This window comes from Psittacula echo (assembly GCF_963264785.1).
Source record: "Psittacula echo genome assembly, chromosome: Z".
NCBI lineage: Eukaryota > Metazoa > Chordata > Aves > Psittaciformes > Psittacidae > Psittacula > Psittacula echo.
The window spans coordinates 89,072,423-89,093,846 of NC_137742.1; the positions used below are offsets into that span (position 1 = coordinate 89,072,423).

Below are 21,424 nucleotides of genomic sequence, written 5' to 3' on the forward strand. Positions count from 1 at the left end.
TCCAAGGATAAAAGCAGGTTTCAAGCCAGTTTTTACAAAACAAGTAAGATACGAGGTACTGGAATTCACTGATATCCTTAAGGATCAAGTTAGGTGCCAAACATGTAGTCACAAAAGAGAAAAGAAGATTCATCAAATTTAGGAACTAAGACTACCACCTTGTCCTCTAGCACATAAGATTATTAATGGAATATCACTTTCCAGTTTAATCTCAGTTATTCTGCTTTCATGTATGTAGCCATAAGAGATTAAAACATTTATTACAAAATAACATATACAGTGAGAGGGTTGTAAACTTCTCTTAGGACAGTTTATAGTTCAGATTATCTTCCCGACTTTTTTTTTTTTTTCCCTAAAGATGCTGAACTGAATGTTGAAGTCTTTATTGTCATCTTTTTTCAACTTTACAAAAAAGTGAATAAATTATTTAGCATTAGCAAACTTAAAGCAGTTTTAAGTGGAGGTAAAGGTTAGAAATGTTGTATTAGTCAAAGCTGAGGCTACATGAATCTTCAGTTCATTTCTCCACTTCACTCTGTTCTCAAACTAACTCTAATGAAAAATGCATTATGTAAAATTAAGAGGCACTATTTATTTACAACTATAATCTAATTACAGCAGGCACTGAAAGTGTAACAGCAGTATAAGACATTCTAGATGGTTTTTATTTCTGCAGCATTGTTACACTGAATAAATGTATTAATTTTGAAATTAATTTCTATCAAAAGAATAGCTGTATAAGTAAAAATATTTCATTATTTGAAAGTAAGCATACTCATCAGAAGTGTTTAATGTTCATCCTTAATTTCAAGTAACCTCAGCGTAACTGTAGTTGAAGATCTCTGTCTAATGTTGTGTTTATTCACATAGCTACAGTTCATTAACTATTTACTAAAATAAAAAGGTTTCCTGTCTGAAAAAACACTCAACTGTGATCAAACTAAAACTGATGAAAACAATTTAATCCACCGTTTCCACAGTGTGTACAAAAGCTGGTATGAAACACTGCCTTGTTAAACAATGAAGATTTCGCCTTAACTATTCCAAATGAAACTTACCAAAATCTTTTCCCACCTAACTCAGACAAAAGACAGATCTGAAACACTTTTTAACTTCGTAATTGTCATGCATTTCATACACCGTTGACTTGAACAGGCCTCTACATCATGTGCTTCTGCACTCCCCCATCAATACATTCCTCTCAACAGTTTGACAGCTACCACTTCACAAGAAGTTTCTGACAAAAGCATGAAACATTTGTCTGATTAGACAAACTCAAGGTCAGAATCCAATCTATACGATTTATTACATACCCTGAAATAATAAAAACCAAACCAAGCAGTTTTTAACTATCCATTTTCTGTCTCATTTCAAATTTCCAGAGTAAAAAATGTAAAAAAAAGTTTAAATACTGGAAAGTTGCTTTGTATTTACACCACAATAAAAACCAAACCCAAACCCCAAGAACCTTAAACACCCTCCACAGGTCTCAGAACTTTCCCTCTATTCCTAGCTACAGAACAAATTGGTACAGCAAGGAGGACATAAGACTTAAATAGTTCTCTTGAAAACAACAGAAAAGTCACAGCACCAGAGAATTTTCTTAGACCTGCTTTTTGCTGCCTGCTTTGTATCCCAATGCTCCTCACAACCCCTGGATCCCAACCACTGGATTTCTCACCACCCCCACTTTTCCCGGAATTCACTTCCTCTTCACCCTTCACCCAAGTATGCTCATGGGAGACCAACAGCCTCAATGCTACTGTTTACAGATCGTGGCTCTCCTGCTGTACTTCCTGGCAGGGAATTCGGGTGCTGTTCCCTCTGCATTACTGTACACGCAGTAATAAACAGCATCACATTTCACTAGGAGCTACTACATGTGTCTCTAGGTTACAGAGATAACTGACAAGTAGCTACTTGGCCTGTGCCCTCTTCCTCCTCTCCCCCAACCTAAAAAGTAAGACGTTTATCAAAACCAACGGAGCATATCTACTGCATCATTCAGTTCATCACACTGATGTCAAATACACAGCTGTATGTATCTTCCATTAACGTCACATCACTTTTACAGGAAAAGTTTTACTGGTAGAAATCTAAAACCACACACTCCAGAGCCATAAGTTGAAATAGAAATGGAGAAGCAATCTACTGAACCAAGCCCAAAGATTAAACGTATAAACCCCTTATCTCTACACTAATGACCTACAATTAAAGAGAGGAAAAAGTGTTAGACTTTTCCTTCACACGCTTGTGTCCTGCAAACTAAATGTCATGGTTTCAGCCCAGCCGGTAACTCAGAACCATGCAGCCACTTGCTCACTCCCCCCTTCTTCCTCCTTCGGCCCTCCACACCTCTCCCCACCCCCAGCTCCAGCCAGGATGGGGAGGAGAACCCAAAGAACGTAAATCCCATGGGGGGTGACAACAGCAGTCCAATAACTACAGTATAATGCGAAACTACTACTACTGCTACTAACGATAAAGGAAGCAACAAGGGAAGAGAATATAAAGTTAAAAATGAAGGGATAAGGACTGGCTTTAAGGGCTAGGTCGGCCGGGCTGCGGCAAAAAGCGGGGCTGGGCGCACTCCGCAGCCAGACGAGGCGCCGCGAGCCGCCAGCCCGAGTGCGCGCTGGGCAGTGACTCTGGACGCGCGGCGGACACTTCCCATGGATCGCCCCAGCTGCGGCAGGCGCAGCCCGCCCTCCCCTCTGCCAGCCGCCGCTGAAGGCGGGGAGGGGGAGTTTCTCTTTACGTTAGGGATGGGCTGGAGAGTATGGAACTCTGTCTGGGGACAGATGAGCAGTCAACAGAGAGTTTGTGGGTCAGGGTTAAAGGGAGAACAGCGATGGGAGACATTACTGTGGGGATCTGTTACAGACCACCTATCAAGACGAATCTGTGGATGAAGTGCTCTACAGATAGGAGCAGCCTCACGCTCGCAGGCCTTTGTCCTCATGGGGGGCTTCAACCACCCTGACATCTGTTGGAGTGATGGTACGGCCTGGCACAAGCAATCCAGGAGGTTCCTCGATTGTGTGGAAGACAACTTCCTTCTGCAAGTAATAGAGGAGCCGACAAGGAGAGGTGCCATGCTTGACCTTGTGCTCACCAACAGGGAAGGGCTGGTTGGAAATGTGACGCTCCAGGGCAGCCTTGTTGCAGCGATCTTGAGATGGCCGAGTTCAAAATCCTCAAGACAGTGAGAAGAGCATGCAGCAAGCTCACTGCCCTGGACTTCAAGAGAGCAGACTTTGGCCTTTTCAGGAACCTGCTTAGTAAGGTTCCATGGGATACAGGCCTAGAGGGCAAGGAGGCCCAAGACTGTTGGTTGATATTCAAGGATCACCTACTTCAAGCTCAGGAGTGTTGCATACCAACTAGAAGGAAATGTGGCAGGAGGACCAGGAGACCTCCTTGGATGGATAAGGAGCTGCTGAGGAAACTTCAAGGGAAAAAGGAGGCTTATAAGAGGTGGAAGCAAGGACAAGCGGCCTGTGAAGAATACAGGGATGTTGTCCGGGAAGCTAGGGACCATGTCAGGAAAGCTAAGGCCCAGTTAGAATTAAACTTGGCTAGGGATGTTAAAGATAATAGGGATTCTAGAGGTACACTGCAAATGAAAGACAGACTAGGGACAACATGGGCCCTCTCTGGAACAAGTCCAGAGGAGAGCCACAAGGACAATCAGGGGACTGGAGCACCTCCCGTATGAAGAGAGGCTGAGAAAGTTGGGGCTGTTCAGACTGGAGAAGAGAAGGCTGCGTGGAGACCTCATAGCAGCCTTCCAGTATCTGAATAGGGGCCATAGGGATGTTGTAAAGGGACTATTCATTAGGGACTGTAGTGATAGGACAAGGGGTAACGGGTTCAAACTTAAACAGGGGAAGTTTAGATTGGATATAAGGAAGAATCCAGTGGAATGGGTTCCTCAGGGAAGCTGTGAATGCTCCATCCCTGGCGGTGATCAAGGCCAGGTTGGACAGAGCCTTGGGTGACATGGTTTAGTATGAGGTGCCCATGGCAGGGGTTTAGAACTAGATGATCGTAAGGTCCTTTCCAACTCTAACTATTCTATGATTCTATGAAAGGGAAGAGAACGAATAAACAGCAGTGATGCCCAGTACAACTGTTCACCACCTGCCAACTGATACCCAGCCTGACCTGAGCAGCGGTCTGGGCCTTCTGGGTAACTCACCTCAGTTTATATACTGGGCATGACGTGCTGTGGTATGGAATACCCCTTTGCCTAGTCTGGGTCAGGTGTCTTGTCTCTGCTTCCTTCCAGCTTCCTGTGCCCCTCCTCACTGGCAGAGCATGAGACTGAGAAGTCCTTGGTCTGAGCAACAACTAAAACATCGTCGTGCTACCAGCATTGCTCTCAGACTAAGCTTCACCAGCCACTAGGAGGGAGAAAAGTAACTGTTACAGCTGAACCCAGGAAGCTAAGTAGAACCAAGAGTCAATAATTAAGTTCCTTTCTTTCTCAGTAATTTTTTTTCCCCAACAAGACAGTATTCTTTATTCTCAGGTAGAAAGAATATTGGCTGCCAAGAATATACAGAATACAGTAGTTACCACCTTTTTCAAGCTGTCAGTAGGTTTATATTTGGTGTCAGAGTTGCCTCTATTTTGAAATGCACAGATTGAAAATTAGAAAGCATTTCTATTTCATCGCCTTTCTCACATACAAGCTAAATTTCTACTAGAAAAAACACCAGTTTAAAATAAAGATTCTTACTTTCACTGTTCATATGTACATGGATTTCAACAGTCTCACAATTTTGAAAACCCCAGATAACCAGCCATGGGAGCTGAACATGCGCATTTATGCTACAGCTGTATCTCCTTCTGCCAAGCCATTTTACTGAAGATGTTTCAGTCATTCCTCTCAAATCAAATATGGACTGGAAGCTACCAAACAGAGATAAAACTATGATAAGATTAAGGTAATGCAGTTGCTGACATCACTTTTCAAGCATCAGCAAAGAGGGCCACTAAACTCATCTCCAAAACCACAGCAGCAGCTTTAAAGATTGGTAAATTTTAAGAGCTGAAAGAGTAATTATTTGTGCCTTTGATTAAGTCTTTTCTATGTTCAAGAAGTATTTTCCTTTGATTTAGGAATTTTTTAAGCTGAAAAACCTGCAAGAATCTCCCATACACTGAGGTTTCCAGCCACTGTAATAAAAACATGATTTTTACTGGTTACAATGTTTTGGGAAAAAAACAACTTTACTTGTGTCATTTTGTTTGGTTTTGAAAAGCTTAGATAGTCTTGTAAGAGACCAAAGCAATCTACAAGCGCCAGCCTGTATTTCAATTCATTGATGTTTACATGCTTCCTATAAAAGATGATGATATAGATGAAGATAAAGGTCAGGAATTAAAAAAAAATAAGTGCACTTAATATTGAGTGAACACTCAAAACTACTTGAAAATTCACTACATTATATGTTATGAGAAAGCACTCATAAGAAACAGATTGAAGGACTGTCTTTCAAACTCCTCAGTGCTTGCATAATTGTTATTTCTCCCAGATAATCTGAAAAGCAGTGTCTGCAAAGCTGGTTTCTCTTGTATACCACTAAAAAAAAGTACGTTATAATTTTCATGCTATCTTGTTCTCCACATGGAGGGCTTAACACTTGCAGATGTGCACACTACACTAAAAAACAACTGCAGTTTTTTTGTTTAGCCAAAAGTAACAAAAAACCAAACACAGGCATAGGCTTTTGTATGTTTTCTATTATTACTAAGCACACCAAAACCAACAACAAAAAGTCTGTACTTTTAGCCAATTAGCATAAGCACAAAGATACCAAGCAAAGGACCAAGTAACAACAAAACCAGTGCAATTTCTGAAGGAAATCATCTACACAAGCCTTATCAAAGCTCTTAAAATATGTTGCTGTAAGTACTTAAAAAGACAATAAGCCATTGTATTTGCACCAAAATCATAAACCAACCAGTTTTTTCTGCTGTGCTTAGGAAATATAAGCACCATTTTCTCTAAATAAGTATTTCAGTATTACGTATTTATTTTCTGCAACGGTAAGAAAAGAACAGGAGACAGAAAGGTCTGCATCAACAGGTTGGGGTTTTTCCCCCTGAAGGAGCTATCACTTAAGACTTCCTCAGGGTCAATTAAGAACAGCTGAGAGACTTAAGTAATCATGCTTTAGTACAAGAACCAGTCACTATTTTTCATTTCACCAGATCAACCAAATCAAGGAGCTCAACCTCCACTCCCAAATCCCTACATACCTGTCCTTGTAAGGTTACACGACTTCTGTCTTGCAGATGCTGATTAGAAACTGGAGAATGCCAAGGATGGATCTGATTGTGAGACTGTGCCCGAACAAGGTCAGATGACTGTGTTACTTGCTCTGGGGTTATATGGTGTTCTAGGTCATGCTCTAAAACATGGCTTGTGCTATCCTGAACAAACGCAGAATCATCGAACTGTGGCAGAAGGTCTTCCTGAAGAAGGTCATCTGGATCAAGTCCTGTAAATGGTTCATTGTGAGTGTCGACTTGATGAAGTAAATTCTCATCTAAAGATGTAAAACCATTGCTTTCAATTGGGTCAGTGAAATGGCTTATCTGAGATGCAGAACCAGTAGAAGCTGAAAAACTAATATTTACAGGAGAGAGTTTTGAACTACTAAAGTTGCCCTGAGGATGTGCAGAATGCAACATTTGAAAAGTATTTGAATTCAGAGGTGTATTAGCATTCAACATGTGATCAGTTGTTTCTTGCTTGGTCCCTGTTTGAGATGTAAAGGCATCACTTCCAGTGAAGTCAGAGATAGAGTTTGTCTGCTGGCTAGTAGAAAGAGCTGTTGTAGACCGAAGAAGGCTCGTACGGGAAATGTGGTTATTAGAGTAAGAAAAAGGAGATGAAAATTGTTGGCTATTACTGACAGAACATGGAGTAATAGTTGGAGACTGTCCATCAAAATTTCCTTCTTGATTTCCACAAAAATGTAATGAAGCACTTGCAGTTTGAGAAAACTGTTCAACAGACAGAGGCTGCTGTGAAGTTGATGGATTAGAAACTGGAGATGGGTGGCTGACACCGACTCTGAGAGAAGTAGATACATTAACTTCCATGAAGTCTTTTGGCTGACTCAGAGCATCTTGCCCCGTGTTGTTTCTGCTTTGTTGTGACTGTAGCGAGGCACACTGATGCTGTGGCTCGTTAGCCTGAAATAAGGCAAAGTCATGGTGTGCTACAAAGCTTTTATTTTGCTGCATAGACTGAGAATGTCCTTGGTGAAACGGGGACCCATTCTGATTTGAAACAGTTGTGGCAGTTTGATGACCCCACATAGGACTACCATCAGCCACATCTGGAAACATCCCATTAGACTGGTTCTGCGGATGAACTGGTGAACAATTGAACTGAGAGTGTGGTGATAAGACATTGTCAGCTGGGCTATTAAAAGACTGATTTACTGAGTTAAGTTTCAGTGAATCAAACTGATTCAGCTGATCAAAATCACTCATCTTTTGTTGATTTTGAGCATCCTGCACATGGTTTAATGAATCTATGTGCAAAGGTTCAAATTCTGCACCCAAATTCAATTCATCAACAAGTGAAACAGGTCCAGGTTGAACAAAGGCATCATCTGACAAACCTTCTAAGGTCTCACTAAAAAGATTGGCATCATCAAAAAAATCCATCATAGGATCAGTCATTTTGATAGGTCTGTACTGCTTTTTCTCTCAACTCCAAATGGAGTCAATTTTGGCGCTCTGCAGTGAACAGAAACAAATGACATCCAGCAGTCACCAGCTTATCCAAGGCATGCCAATGTCCATTAGTGCTTCTGATGAAACATTCGTCTCAAAGTGTTAAAGGATCCTATGGGAGAGAAAAAAAACAGAGAAAGAAAAAAAAAAAAAAAGAGAAAAATTACTTTCATGGCTTTCTGCATGGCTCTTTGCCCTCCACAATACTTTTCCAGACATGTAGTATTTTTTTCTTAACATTACAGTTTAGTTAAACCACAGATCAACTAAGTAATTTTTGCTTCTACTTGATGCTTGCGTAGCATTTATCTTCTTTGTGCCTTACACAATTAAAGCAATATTTGATGTTTTAAATGCAATGGTTTAATTTTTTTCATTCAGTTTCCCCAATTACCCAAGTTTTAGATTTTTTTCTTTGCCATTTTTGTTAAAACTACTGAATTGGAACAGAATTGTGGCTTTAGCAGTCCAGAATTAAACTGTTTGTAGGGTAAGAAATCAGACATCGCATGTAAAATGTACACAATTCTGTAGGTTTAAACAAAAAACAAGGTTATAAACTACATTTAAAAACAAAACCACACTGACTTCACTAGGAAATGCTGAGATACTCCATGTCTTGTATTTATGTTCCATTAAGGAAGTTTCTAAAAAACTGTTATTTTACCTCACTTAAGAGACATAACAGAACCAAAGGCATCTCCATGTAATAATCATTCCTTTGTCCTGTCAATACACATATCCAATTAAAAAAAAAAAAAAAAAAGGGAAGGAAATGAAACAGCCACAGCTTTTAGTTTCTGACCCTACTACTAAAGCTCACCTTCATGCCCTCCTCCTCCATTTCAACTGCAATTCTTCATTAATGAATTCTCCTAAGAATAAAATGAACATGGGATCCTTGCAGAAATGGATATCCTGAATGGAAATCTAAAAATTTCACTGATGAACAAGGTTCACGTTGAACCTATTAAGTACAAAGTAGTCTCTGACAAGCTGATGAAAACCTGTTCTTCTCATACTCTTAATCTACTGATGGTGTTGGGACCATAGTCAGAATAATAACCTAAGCTAATAAACCTGATTGAAGGTTTTGGTATATGACTTCTGGTCTACACAGAAAAAAGATAGATGCATCCTGTATCACACTCAAAGTCACCAGCTGGCGACATCTTGCAAGTATGGATTGGTATAAGAGTTAATGACCATGAGTATAGAGCACAAGCATGCTATAAAAAAAGCACAGAAGCTTAGGAAGGTGATAGCTTAGCATAGCAAAATAGCCATGGTTTCCAGGTGATACATGTATAATTTATTGCTTGAAATTAGGACTTCCTGAACTCCCAAGTTAAAGGAAAGAGTAACAAATTAGGCCCCATTATCTTCTAGCACTGATTAAGTTGTCTGCTTATGACTGAAAGCAACAGAATGACTTTCTCAGTATCGAACACCTTCCAACAGACAATAAACCAACATCAGGACCCAGGTAGATGATGTGGCATGGTCTTAGGTTTTTGTATCATTTCCAATATAATTATCTCCCATCTTAGGACATTTCAACTCAAAACATAAGTCAGGGAAGAGCTATTATAGCTAAGAGAAGACAACTAAGTCAGAGTAAATAAAAGGACATAATATTGCTGACCCAGAACAAATGATCTAATTAAAGAAACCCCCACGCAGAGGGTGGAAAGATTAGATGGAAAGGGCGGTAGCCATACGTAAAATGTCATGGTCCAGGCTACCAAGGACTCTACTGGTAAAAACTGAAATTTGAAGCCTTTATCAATAGAAGTTTACATAGAGACTAAGTATAATTAGCTCAGCAGACTACAAACAGGTCCTTGGTTATGCCCAGCAATAAACTTTTATTTCACTGTGACTTGTAAGGAAGGCTACTGAATTCGTGCTACCTTGAAAAGCAGAGAACACAGAGCAATTTTTTCAATCTTTAGCCATACAGATACAATAGGATGTACAATTTTTTTCAATTTTTTTTTTAGAGTAAATGACATATGGCCAGCTACTCTATGGAAATTTACTGCACACACTCTTGATTTTAACTACATAGTAGCCTAGAACTATGGAATGGGGCTACAACTGTCCTGTACTGAAAAACATATACTAGAGAACATCTTCATATTTGATTGACTGTGTACCTCTACAATAAGAAATGCGGAAAAACCCCCACATATAACAGCTGTTATCACTGCAGTCATGGAACTGTAACTCTGAGCCTCACAGGAATTTGCTGCCTTGCTCAAAATCCAAGAAACACTTTTCACCTTCATTTTTCCTACTTATTTTCAGCGTAAGGAAAAAAAAAAAAAGCAGGAAATAAGAGACCCTCTTATTAAAATGCAAAGGTTTTATAAAAGCACCTAAATCTTAGTAGGTTTAAAAACGAAATATAACCTGAAGATCTCAGCTTCACTTAAATAATCCCAGCACAGATGAACTTGTAAACTAAGAGTAAACTGAGTCTAGCCTCATGATAAACTTCCTAAGTATACCAACAGAAATTTGTTATGAAGAAAGCTTAAACAACCCAAGCCTCTTTAGGAAAGGATACTGCTGTCAATAGCCTGAGCACAACTGCTGCAAAGACATCTTGCTTTTTTGTCCAGAGAAGTACTTTTACCCCTAGTCTTTTACTCTAGTGTTTACAAAACCCATGACATATTTTCAGCCCAAAGAAAAGTGTAACTTGGAAATACAGGGAGATTTGGAGAAACTAGACTTTCACACAGTCATTTTATGAATTCACTGAGCAATTACGCTTTTTTATTTCTCTCTGCTATACTTGAATATGAAAATGTTAGATGCTGAGCCTGGAAATTGTGAAGGCGTATGAAGGCAGACTATGATGCATTTCTGAACTTAACTGAAACACACATTATTTTCTGTCCCCTCCTTAAAAAAATACAAAACCCAACACACACAAACACCCCCTCCAGAAAAAAAACCCAAAACACTAAACCACAAAAAAAGCCTCCCACCAACCCCCCCCGCAAAAAAAAAAAACGTAAACCTACCCTCCTCACATCCCACTTAATTGAGCAGAATAGTTCTCATAAGGAAGCTTTTTACATGCCTTCTGTAAGTGACTCTCTTTTCCATGCCCTTAACTCCTACATACACAGAAAATGATGGCAGCTACAACTGTATTTTAACACAGTTTTATCCAGCCTTCTCCTTCCCCAAACAGATCTGTGGTACCAATTCAAACTTTGGACGTGCTTTCACCTTCAGACGGTAGAAAAGCATTCAAGCAAATAAACATTTGGAACACTTTCATCTATTTGACTTGACAGCTACAAGTTTAACAATGCAATGGCAGCCAGTGTTTTATAGTACTAGTTCCAAAATACTTCTCATGGAAGCTCCCACTGAAGTGGCATTTTAATCAGAATGGGAATTCTATTTCTCATGGTAAATACAACTTGACATTTGTGTCCTTTTGCATTGAGAATTTGTGATGAAGTTAGACTTCTTGTAAAAAGTAAACTAATACTTTGCATGTCTAAATTCTCTACAACTATTATATATTGATTTAATATTAATTTTTACCCAGGTTGAAGTTAGTGAGATCCTTCTACAGTATCAATCTCTAAAAACCGCTTGGACTAAGTCTAGGACATAAAATGGGCACCACAATAGATGTACAACCTGATGAAGCAATACAAAGACTGTGGTGGTTGTACTGGAATTTAAGAAGGCAGTGCTCCCTATCTGCTAGAATTGCTTCGACAATATTCAATAACTCTAGGACATTTGGTAAATTTAGAATTTTCTGCAGTGGGTTTTGGTTTGGGTTTTACATATAAAAGGACCCAGAGACATTCAGCAATGTTTCTTACTAGCATTTAGTTTCTCTCTTTGTATTTTAAACTCTGAACTTCATACCAGTCAAGCTGATTTTACATGGGCAACTAAACAACAGGAACTACTACACAGTAACTACTGTGTAACAACTAGGTAAAAATCATACACTAGACTCACTACTGTGGGGAAAAAAAAAACCAACCCAACCCAAACAAAAAAAAAAAAATCATTTTTTTTAGATTACATGGTTTTCTAAATTTACCAGCAAACATCAACATTACCCTCCAAGTTAACCCGAAACATTTCAAGGTTTGCCATCTTCAGACATGCTAAAGCAGCAGAATTTAAAGAGCAAGTTTTTTCAGATTGACAACTGTATCGCTTGATATGTCACACAAAACACAGCATTTTCTCCAAGTATTAAGCTACTCTGCAAACATACTTGAATGAGAACAGAAACACCTCTCAGCTCTCGGACTTTCTTGATCTGGTCACTCTTCATTGAACTCAACACCTGCTGTGGTTGCAGCCCAGCCGGTAACTCACAACCACACAGCTGCTTGCTTACACTCCCCCTCCTACCCCAGCAGGATGGGGAGGAGAACCAAAAGAATATTCAAACCCCACAAGTTGAGAACAGTGCAATAACTAAAGTACAATACAAAACTACTACTACTACTACTAAGGGAAGTAACAAGGGGAGAGAATATAAAGCTAAAAAGGAAAGGGAAAAGAAAAAGAACCAATAAACAGCAGTGATGCCCAATACAATTGCTTACCACCTGCCGACTGATACCTAGCCTATCTGAGCAGCGATCTGGCTTTCCAGGTAACTCCCCTCAGCTTATATATTGGGCATGACGTGCTGTGGTATGGAATACCCCTTTGGCTAGTTTGGGTCAGCCATTCTGTCTCTGTTCCCTCCTGGCTTCTTATGCCCCCCCTCACTGGCAGGGGAGGAGAGACTGAAAAGTCCTTGATCAGAGTAAGCAATACTGAGCAACAACTAAGACATTAGCGTGTTACCAGCAGCGTTCTCAGACTAAAGTCAGAAACACAGCACTGCACCAGCTACCACAAAGGAGAAAAGTGTGACTAATGAACCCAGGACAACACTTCATTCTTTAATCTGCTAGCTCTTAACATTAAGACATCTATTTTAAATTGAAGATTTAAAGCGAAGTGCTAGAACAGGAGAAATGGCATTAAAATAAATAAGTCCGAGTGAATGAAAAAGAAGAAACTAATTTCTGCTCAACCCACATTTTTAATTTAAAAAAACCAATAGACACATAGACTTTCTGTGGTCTAAAACTATATTTTCAACTATAAACAGAATATAAATCAATGCATTAAGGTATTTTTTGAATTTTGCTTATTCAAAACCACTTAGAACTGATGAAACTGGCTACACTCATCACAGTTTGATTCTCTTCTTTAAGTGTGTGCGCACAACAAGAATGAACCCACACCAGAGGTAGGTTAGGAAACTGAGCTTTCAAGTTAATGCAACTCCTTGCAAAGGGGAACAAGAACAAAAAAAGGAAAAAAAAAAAGGGAAAAAAAAAAAGAAAAAAAAAAGGAAGAAGGAAACTTTCTTCATTTCATTTGTCCATCAGAGTTTATAACAACGCTTTATTCTTGTCAGAAGGAAACACCAAGAAGAAATAGCCTGAAAGTCTCAAAGACATTATCTCCTTTTATAGCACATACAGTAGATCTGAGCTGCAAAAAGACACACTTGCAGCCACAGACACAAGCAAGAGCAGAAATGAAAAGAATGGCACAACACCTAAAGACCAGAGAAAAGAAAGATTTTACCTAATATATCAAAAAAAAAAAGAATGAACACAAGAAAATAAAATGAAACAAAATCAGCAAACTTTGTTTTCAAAATACTAAGTGAGAGTAGCAGTAAAATACAAGATAATAAAAACTACTGATATATTTTACTTCACTAACTGCACTGTTGATTACATTTGATGAAGTGACAACAGAAAACAAATTACTTCAGCTATAAGCAAGTAAATTAGATGACGATTCAGCGTATTACCACGGTTTTACACTTTGATAGACTTCAGTATCACTCCTTCACATGACTGACATGTGACAGTATCATAGATGAGGGGAAGTCAGTGACCTTGGTGGCCATTTTGCACAAAATAAGTTGAAACAATGGCCAACTAGGTAAATATTAGAAACTACCTCAGAAAGAAGGTAGCGGTAAGTTAGTAGACAGAAGGAATTAAAACTGAAGTAATAACAACACGATGTAACAGAAATCCAGACTACAGGTAAAGGATGCAAAAGGGGTAAAAACAAATACGTATAACTAGGGAAGAGTTTGCATTATATGCGAAGTGTTTGGGTGTCCTGGTTTAGCAGTAGCAGTCATTTTTCTGCGTCTTAGTAGCTGATGTAGTGCTGTGTTTTTGACTTTCGGCCTCAGGATAATAATGATCAAACCGATGTTTTCAGCTGCTGGTCAGAATGTTTACTCTGACCAAGGACTCTGTGAGTCTCATGCTCTGTCAGGGAGGAGGGGAAGCCGGGAGGAAGCAGGGACAGGACACCTGACCCAAACTAACCAAAGAGGTATTCCATACCACAGCACGTCATGCCCAGGATGTAGAACTGAGAGCTCCCCGGAAGGGCTAGTTCACTGCTGCGTGGGGGCAAGGTATCAGTCGGTGAGGTGTTGTATTCTCTTCCCTTGTTATTTCCTTTATCATTATTATTATTGGTGGTAGCAGTAGTGGTTTGTGTTATACCTTAGTTACTGGACTGTTCTTATCTCAACCCCGTGGGAGTTGCATTCTTTTGATTCTCCTCCCCGTCCCTCCAGGAGCGGGGGGAAGAAAGTGGCGGGAGGGGGAAGTAGACTGCATGGTTCTAATTTACGGCCTGGGCTTAAACCACGACATTGGGTTTTCTCATGTTTTCTTTTTTGTTTTTTGAGGAAAGCAATGCAACCAGGTAACAGACTTGCTTCTAAACAAGAGATCTCCAAAGAGACTGAAAAAATCATTACATTTGCTAAGTTCTGTGTAGCATACTAAAGTATGATAGGTTTGTAGCTTTGTATGATTTGCTCACCTACTAGCAGACAGAATACTCAACAGCAAACACTCAATACAGCGTGTTAAAAAACAGACACTCAAAAAACTGATCACTTCTGCATAATATTCAGAAACGATATAGACATTCTTTCCCCAGTATTAAAAATGAAAGACAATTACACTATCACTGTTTGCCAGATTTAATTATAACTAAAGCTCTGGCAGAGCTCAAAAAGCTGCAGTAAATTAAATAATACAAGAGTTACTTTCCATTGATGTGCCAATATAAAATATATTTTACTATAAAGATCAATGTACATGTTAAATTTAAAATTCACAGAGGGATAGCACAATTTCCTCAAAATCCAAGAAACATAGAAGACTGAAATAAAAGAACATTATGACATTCGGAACACATTAACTCTTTTATTCCCTAACAAAAAGGATTAAGCCTATGTGCAAGAGTGCCATGGTACCTATAACTAATATGGGTTGAAAAGATGTGCCTGCTCTTACTAGTATCACTAAAATTAGAAGAAAACTTGTTTGGATAATCTGTCTTATTAAACAATAAATACATATCCATTAAATATGCACTGTTATTTTAAAATTGCTTTTCATTAGTATACATTTATAATTGGTTTTGAATTATGAGCTATTCCTTTAGTAAAATCATACCCTCCACATACAGTTTTTCTTTAGAATTTTATTATGCTAGAGAGCTCACCAACATCATGCTAAACATGCAAAACTCAAGTACCTTGTATTTTAACATGAGGATTAGCAAGAGAAATGTTTGAAACTGATGGTCTTAATTCTCAGGACTAGGTTCCAGTCCATGGCTGCAGTTCCAGCTCTGAGTGAAAGCATAAAAACCAGAGCAAACTGGCTTGTACGTGCTTGTCATAGTAATTCAGAGTAGTATCTTCTCATACATACCTACACTGGTTTTACACACACCAAACATTTACTGTACTCAACTAACTGTTTCTCCCCCTCTACTCCCCAGACACACACTAATTCCCTTCCACCACCTCTCCTCTCTTCCCGCAGGTACACTCCAGGAAATTGATATTAAATGTTTATAGAAGAAAAAAAAAAATAAAAAAATAATAAAAAAAATCAGTAATTGCCAATTGTTATGGTCATTCACAGAAGTTCAATGACAAATTACACTGCACTTGGAAAGAAAATCCATCTTCTTGTTCAACTAAAGGCTAATTTCTCCCTTTCCCAAAGATATTTGCCTTCACTCTGAATGGGACAGCTTCTTTATTGAGAACAGCTTTGCTTAAGGCTCAACAGAGCAAAACCACACCAAAGGGAAAGTCTATCACAGAACTCTCTGTATAAAACAGCATGGTACCAGGAAGTCCCAGAGCATATGTTTGGGCCCTTTACTATACTTCTTTAAAGAGATCAATTTTAGCATTCATTTTTAACTCAAGGTAAATTCACAAAGTCTCAGAATAATATTTCAGCAAGCAGTGCTTAACATATGGAAAGAATACATTACGATAAATTCTGTAATGTATGAAGTTATCTTAGCTGATTTATTTAGAAACCTACAAAAATTAAAAATACAAGTAGCATTTAGAAAAATCCCTATTTTCTACTAGTAAGATTTTTGTGGTTGTTTTGATTCTACTGTTTTGAAATGGGGGTGTGTAATACCACAAAGTTGCTTCAGATGAAATATAGTTTATATTCTTGAGAAAAGTGTTTAACTGAACAAAATTCACATCTTGCCCTTTTGTTGTTTTCCACAACAGAGTTTCTTTCTTCCCAAAACTCCTAATTCAAAAGATATATGGTGAGATGCACAATTAAGCCTATGGAACTGTTGTATGTATCAGAAAAGGAATCTCAAATCACAGACCAATTTTTAAATGATCTACCTATGTGTACAACCATGCTGTTTCTTGATCTGTAATACTAAAAGATAGAGCTATTTAGTTACAACATTGATACTTAAGACACATGAATTACAAAGTTTAATAATAAGCTTGGGTCAAAATTAAGAGCTAGCACAAGCATCTAAAGAACCCTATACTATAGAAGTATCTGATTAACCTACAAAACTTAAAAATAAATTGCTGAAATCTTCTAAGTTAAAACTGTATCACAAGATATTTAAGAAAGGGGTCCAAGATATATATAAAAACCAACCTTACCCATGAATAAAGAACACATCTCTTTAATGAAGAATTAAGATGCTCAGAGATGTGCTTTAAATCCAGATGGATATCTCATCATCAGAGATCTGAAAATGAAACATGGTAAAACAAGTCACACAATAACCAACTTCAGGAGTGTACATGCAATCCTTTAAACTCAAAACTCTTGATACCATAAAAACATGAACACCAGAATTAATACAATCACTAGCAGCCATGACATTATAAATGTGTGACAAATAGCTAAGTGAAGTGCTGATTTTGCAGAAGCACTGAAAAACAACCCAACCTTACAAATCTCTCAGGTTGAAGGGTAGTCTGTGCCAGAAAACTGAAAGTTTTAGGGCATCTTTAAGACAATATGAAGACCAAAACCAAAGGTTTTGAGGTTAAGTTTTAAACCTGTCAATCCAAAAAGCTCTGTAAATATTATCTTTTAGCAGCAATACACTTTTACATACAGACAGATGTACTTGCCAATAGGAACTGACTCTGCCCTCCTAGAAAATATACTTGCGTGACCAGTTTTATCCTACTCCTTGCCTTAAGAGTAGTCAGAGGAAAAAGTCTTCAAAGCATTATACAGTTTAAGTGAAAACATGCATGGGCAAAACTAAAGGCTTCTTGGGGCCTGTGTGTAAAAGCCTCAAAGCAAACAAAACCTCCCTTTAACACCAAAAGACAGACATTCTATTCCAGTGTGTTATTCCAAAATTACACTACCCTTTCAAAAATACCATCATTCTCTCAAAGGCACAGAGCACCTTCAAATGCCAATAAACACAGATTTCCCTCTCCGTAAATACAGTTTATTAGTGACAAAATCTTCAACATAGAATCATAGAATAGTTAGGGTTGGAAAGGACCTTGAGATCATCTAGTTCCAACCCCCCTGCCATGGGCAGGGACACCTCACACTAAACCATGTCACCCAAAGCCTCATCCAACCTGGCCTTGAACACTGCCAAGGAGAGAGCATTCACAACCTCCCTGGGCAACCCATTCCAGTGCCTCACCACCCTCTCAGTAAAGAATTTCTTCCTTATATCCAATCTGAACTTCCCCTGTTTAAGTTTGAACCTGTTACCCCTTGTCCTGTCACTACAGTCCCTGATGAATAGTCCCTCCCCAGCATCCTTGTAGGCCCCCTTCAGATACTGGAAGGCTGCTATGAGGTCTCCACGCAGCCTTCTCTTCTCCAGGCTGAACAGCCCCAACCTTCTCAGCCTGCCTCCATACAGGAGGTGCTCCAGTCCCCTGATCATCCTCGTGGCCCTCCTCTGGACTTGTTCCAACAGTTCCATGTCCTTTTTATGTTGAGGACACCAGAACTGTACACAATAATCCAAGTGAGGTCTCATGAGAGCAGAGTAGGGAGGCAGGATCACCTCCTTCGACCTGCTGGTCAGGCTCCTCTTGATGCAGCCCAGGATACAGTTGGCTTTATGGGCTGCGAGCACACACTGGAGCCAGCTCATGTTCATTTTCTCATCGACCAACACCCCCAAGTCCTTCTCTGCAGGGCTGCTTCTGAATCTCTGAATCTCTTCTGCCCAACCCGTAGCTGTGCCTGGGATTGCTCCCACCCAGGTGTAGGACCTTGCACTTAGCATGGTTAAACTTCATAAGGTTGGCATCAGCCCACCTCACAAGCGTGTCGAGGTCCCTCTGGATGGCATCCCTTCCCTCCGGCGTATCAACCAAACCACGCAGCTTGGTGTTATCGGCAAACTTGCTGAGGGCGCACTCAATCCCACTGTCCATGTCACCGACAAAGATGTTGAACAAGACCGGTCCCAACATCTTTCCAAGACTGCTAATACAATTCAACCTTTCATCTTTATTAACATATAGGATGGGATATAGAATAGAATCATAGAATAGTTAGGTCTGGAAAGGGCCTTAAGATCATCTAGTTCCAATCGCCCTGCCATGGGCAGGGACACCTCACACTAAACCATGTCACCCAAGGCTCTGTCCAACCTGGCCTTGAACACCACCACAGATGGGGCATGCACAGTTTCCCTGTGCAACCCATTCCAGTGTCTCACCACCCTCTCAGTAAAGAACTTCCTTCTTATATCCAACCTAAACTTCTCCTGTTTAAGTTTTAATCTGTTACGCCTTGTCCTATCACTACAGTCCCTAATGAAGAGTCTATCCCCAGCATTCTTATAGGCCCCCTTCAGATACTGGAAGGCTGCTATGAGGTCTCCACGCAGCCTTCTCTTCTCCAGGCTGAACAGCCCCAGCTTTCTCAGCCTATATTCATTTAGGAGGTGCTCCAGTCCCCTGATCATCCTCGTGGCCCTCCTGTGGACTTGTTCCAACAGTTCCATGTCCTTTTTGTGTTGAGGACACCAGAACTGCACACAATACTCCAAGTAAGGTCTCACACGAACAGAGTAGAGGGGTGGGATCAATCTCCTTCAACCTGCTGGTTACGTTCCTTTTGATGCAGCCCAGGATATGGTTGGCTTTCTGGGCTGTGAACACACACTGACGGCTCATGTTAAGTTTCTCATTGACTGACACCCCCAAGTCCTTCTCTGCAGGGCTGCTCTGAATCTCTTCTCTGCCCAACCCGTAGCTGTGCCTGGGATTGCTCCCACCCAGGTGTAGGACCTTGCACTTGGCATGGTTAAACTTCGTGAGGTTGGCATCAGCCCACCTCACAAGCGTGTCGAGGTCCCTCTGGATGGCATCCCTTCCCTCCGGCGTATCAACCAAACCACACAGCTTGGTGTCATCGGCAAACTTGCTGAGGGCACACTCAATCCCACTGCGTTAAGCAGCAGATCTTAACACAAAGGTTATTTCTTCTCCTCACATCTTTGAGACAATGTTGTAACATCTGTCAAAGATATAAACTAGTTATAACAGCTATCAAAAACCTGCAATGTTCCAGTAAAAAAATTATTTGGTACTAATTTGGTACATAAATTATTACATTTATTCTAATTTTATTATTCAAATAATTTCCAAGACTTATACCAAGATTGCTAAACTAAAATGCCTCTGCTCTGCATTAACAGGCACACTGAAATACTACACAGAGATTTCTTTCTAAAATTCATAAAAAATAAGCATGTACCCAAACACATACTTAGGTGAAAGCTGGTAAAATACTTCCATCTTTGTTTGCCACCTATGTGAAGTGATATGAATTTTGTATCAGGACAGCCAGAAAACTTCCTCTAGTTGCTCTTTTTTCTATCCTGAACTCCTATCACGCAAACAGAGCTCCCACCATGCAAAAGTCCTCTTCACATCCAGAAACTAGAAACAACTTTGAAATTATTTAACTGTCAGGTTTTATGCAGCATTTCAGTATTTTTAATTCCTACACTTCTGTTTATTTAAAAGTTCCCTGCTGGCTAAACAAAATTATAGCATACAGGTTTTTTTATAATACAGATATTTACTCAATAGAGGCATTCCAACATTTAACTTTATTTGGGAAAAAACAAAACAAAATAAACACTGAATTAAACAGAATATTTGAAAACTTGCAATCAAGTAATTTATCCTAGCTGTGAGTGTTCAACAATGAAAAAAGACACGTAGTTCCTCTGTAGCTACCATATAATAGAAACACCATCTGAAGTTCCTGGCTATCCAAAACACAGCTATTTTGGATCCTTCCTCAACCGTACCTTTGTGAATCCTCAAAATAAAGAGGAAAAATAAGTTCCTTACTCTTTAGGACAGCATACGCTTGCTTCCAATATGGAGACAACTGTGGAGTACCTATAAGTTTGCAAATTACCTGTAGTAAAGAAGAAAAAAACCCCACCCATATATAACCAAACAGACATTCAACAGATCAAAAATGCATTATTCTGAACGTAAAATACACAAAGTACTTCAGACAGCAGAAGAATCACTGATGATTATATTAAGTGCCAAAGAGAAATCCACACAAAAGGAACTTGAAGCTTTCTCATGAAGCAAAATGGGATCTATCTCCACAGGTTCTCAAATAAGCTATATTACATGTGTCCTTTTAATTACATATATATAAAGATATGTGTGTGTTTATCTGCTAAATGCAGTGTGTTCGGAAAATGTTCTGTATTTGTCCTTCTTTGGAAGAGAGTCTTAATGCTTGCTTTCAAATCTTGAATTGGTAACAACTCACTGATATACAACAAAGCTTATCCTTTATTAAACAGAACCAGAACTAAATTTGTTAGAAGCATGCCTGGTCACATAATAAGCTTAGAAAAGTTTTTAAAACTTATCTTCCACAGCCTAACTAATATGGTATCTTCTTAAAATGCTTCAAGAAAAATACACATTTCCCTAAATGCACATGGACTTCCCTGCATTCTTGATGGATTCTAAAGAATTACTATTACCAATAACAAATTCTGAACAATAGCAATCTTTGTCATTTTGGACACTAAAATGAAAACTTTTGTACTTTATAGGGTACGCTTATATTTTTTAGTGTTAGTAGGAAACAAACTATTAATTTCAATTTATTTAGAATAGCCACTTTATCCCATGTTTAAAAACATCATGCAAATTTATTAAAAAAATAAACTAGTTTCGTACAAAATCCTTGTGTGCTTTTATGTCTTCAGTGTTTTCAAGTAC

At 39.1% G+C, this 21,424-nt stretch overlaps 1 protein-coding gene across 10 annotated transcripts in view; it reads right to left on the bottom strand.

The window, feature by feature from the left end:
- The window catches only part of CHD9 (chromodomain helicase DNA binding protein 9), a 112,535-nt gene that overhangs the window by 83,046 nt on the left and 8,065 nt on the right, over positions 1-21,424 (bottom strand). For 9 of the 10 annotated variants that reach the window (XR_013958667.1, XR_013958668.1, XR_013958669.1 and 6 more), the window contains exons 2-3: positions 16,820-16,908; positions 6,271-7,873 (exon numbers count right to left, since the gene is read on the bottom strand). Coding sequence is in view for 7 of the 10 variants with exons in the window: in XM_080636739.1 (XP_080492865.1) it covers positions 6,271-7,707 (1,437 nt within the window). In the remaining 3 variants the exon portion in view is untranslated. The remainder of the gene's footprint in view (positions 1-6,270; positions 7,874-16,819; positions 16,909-21,424) is intronic. The other variant, XM_080636740.1, reaches the window with a different exon arrangement.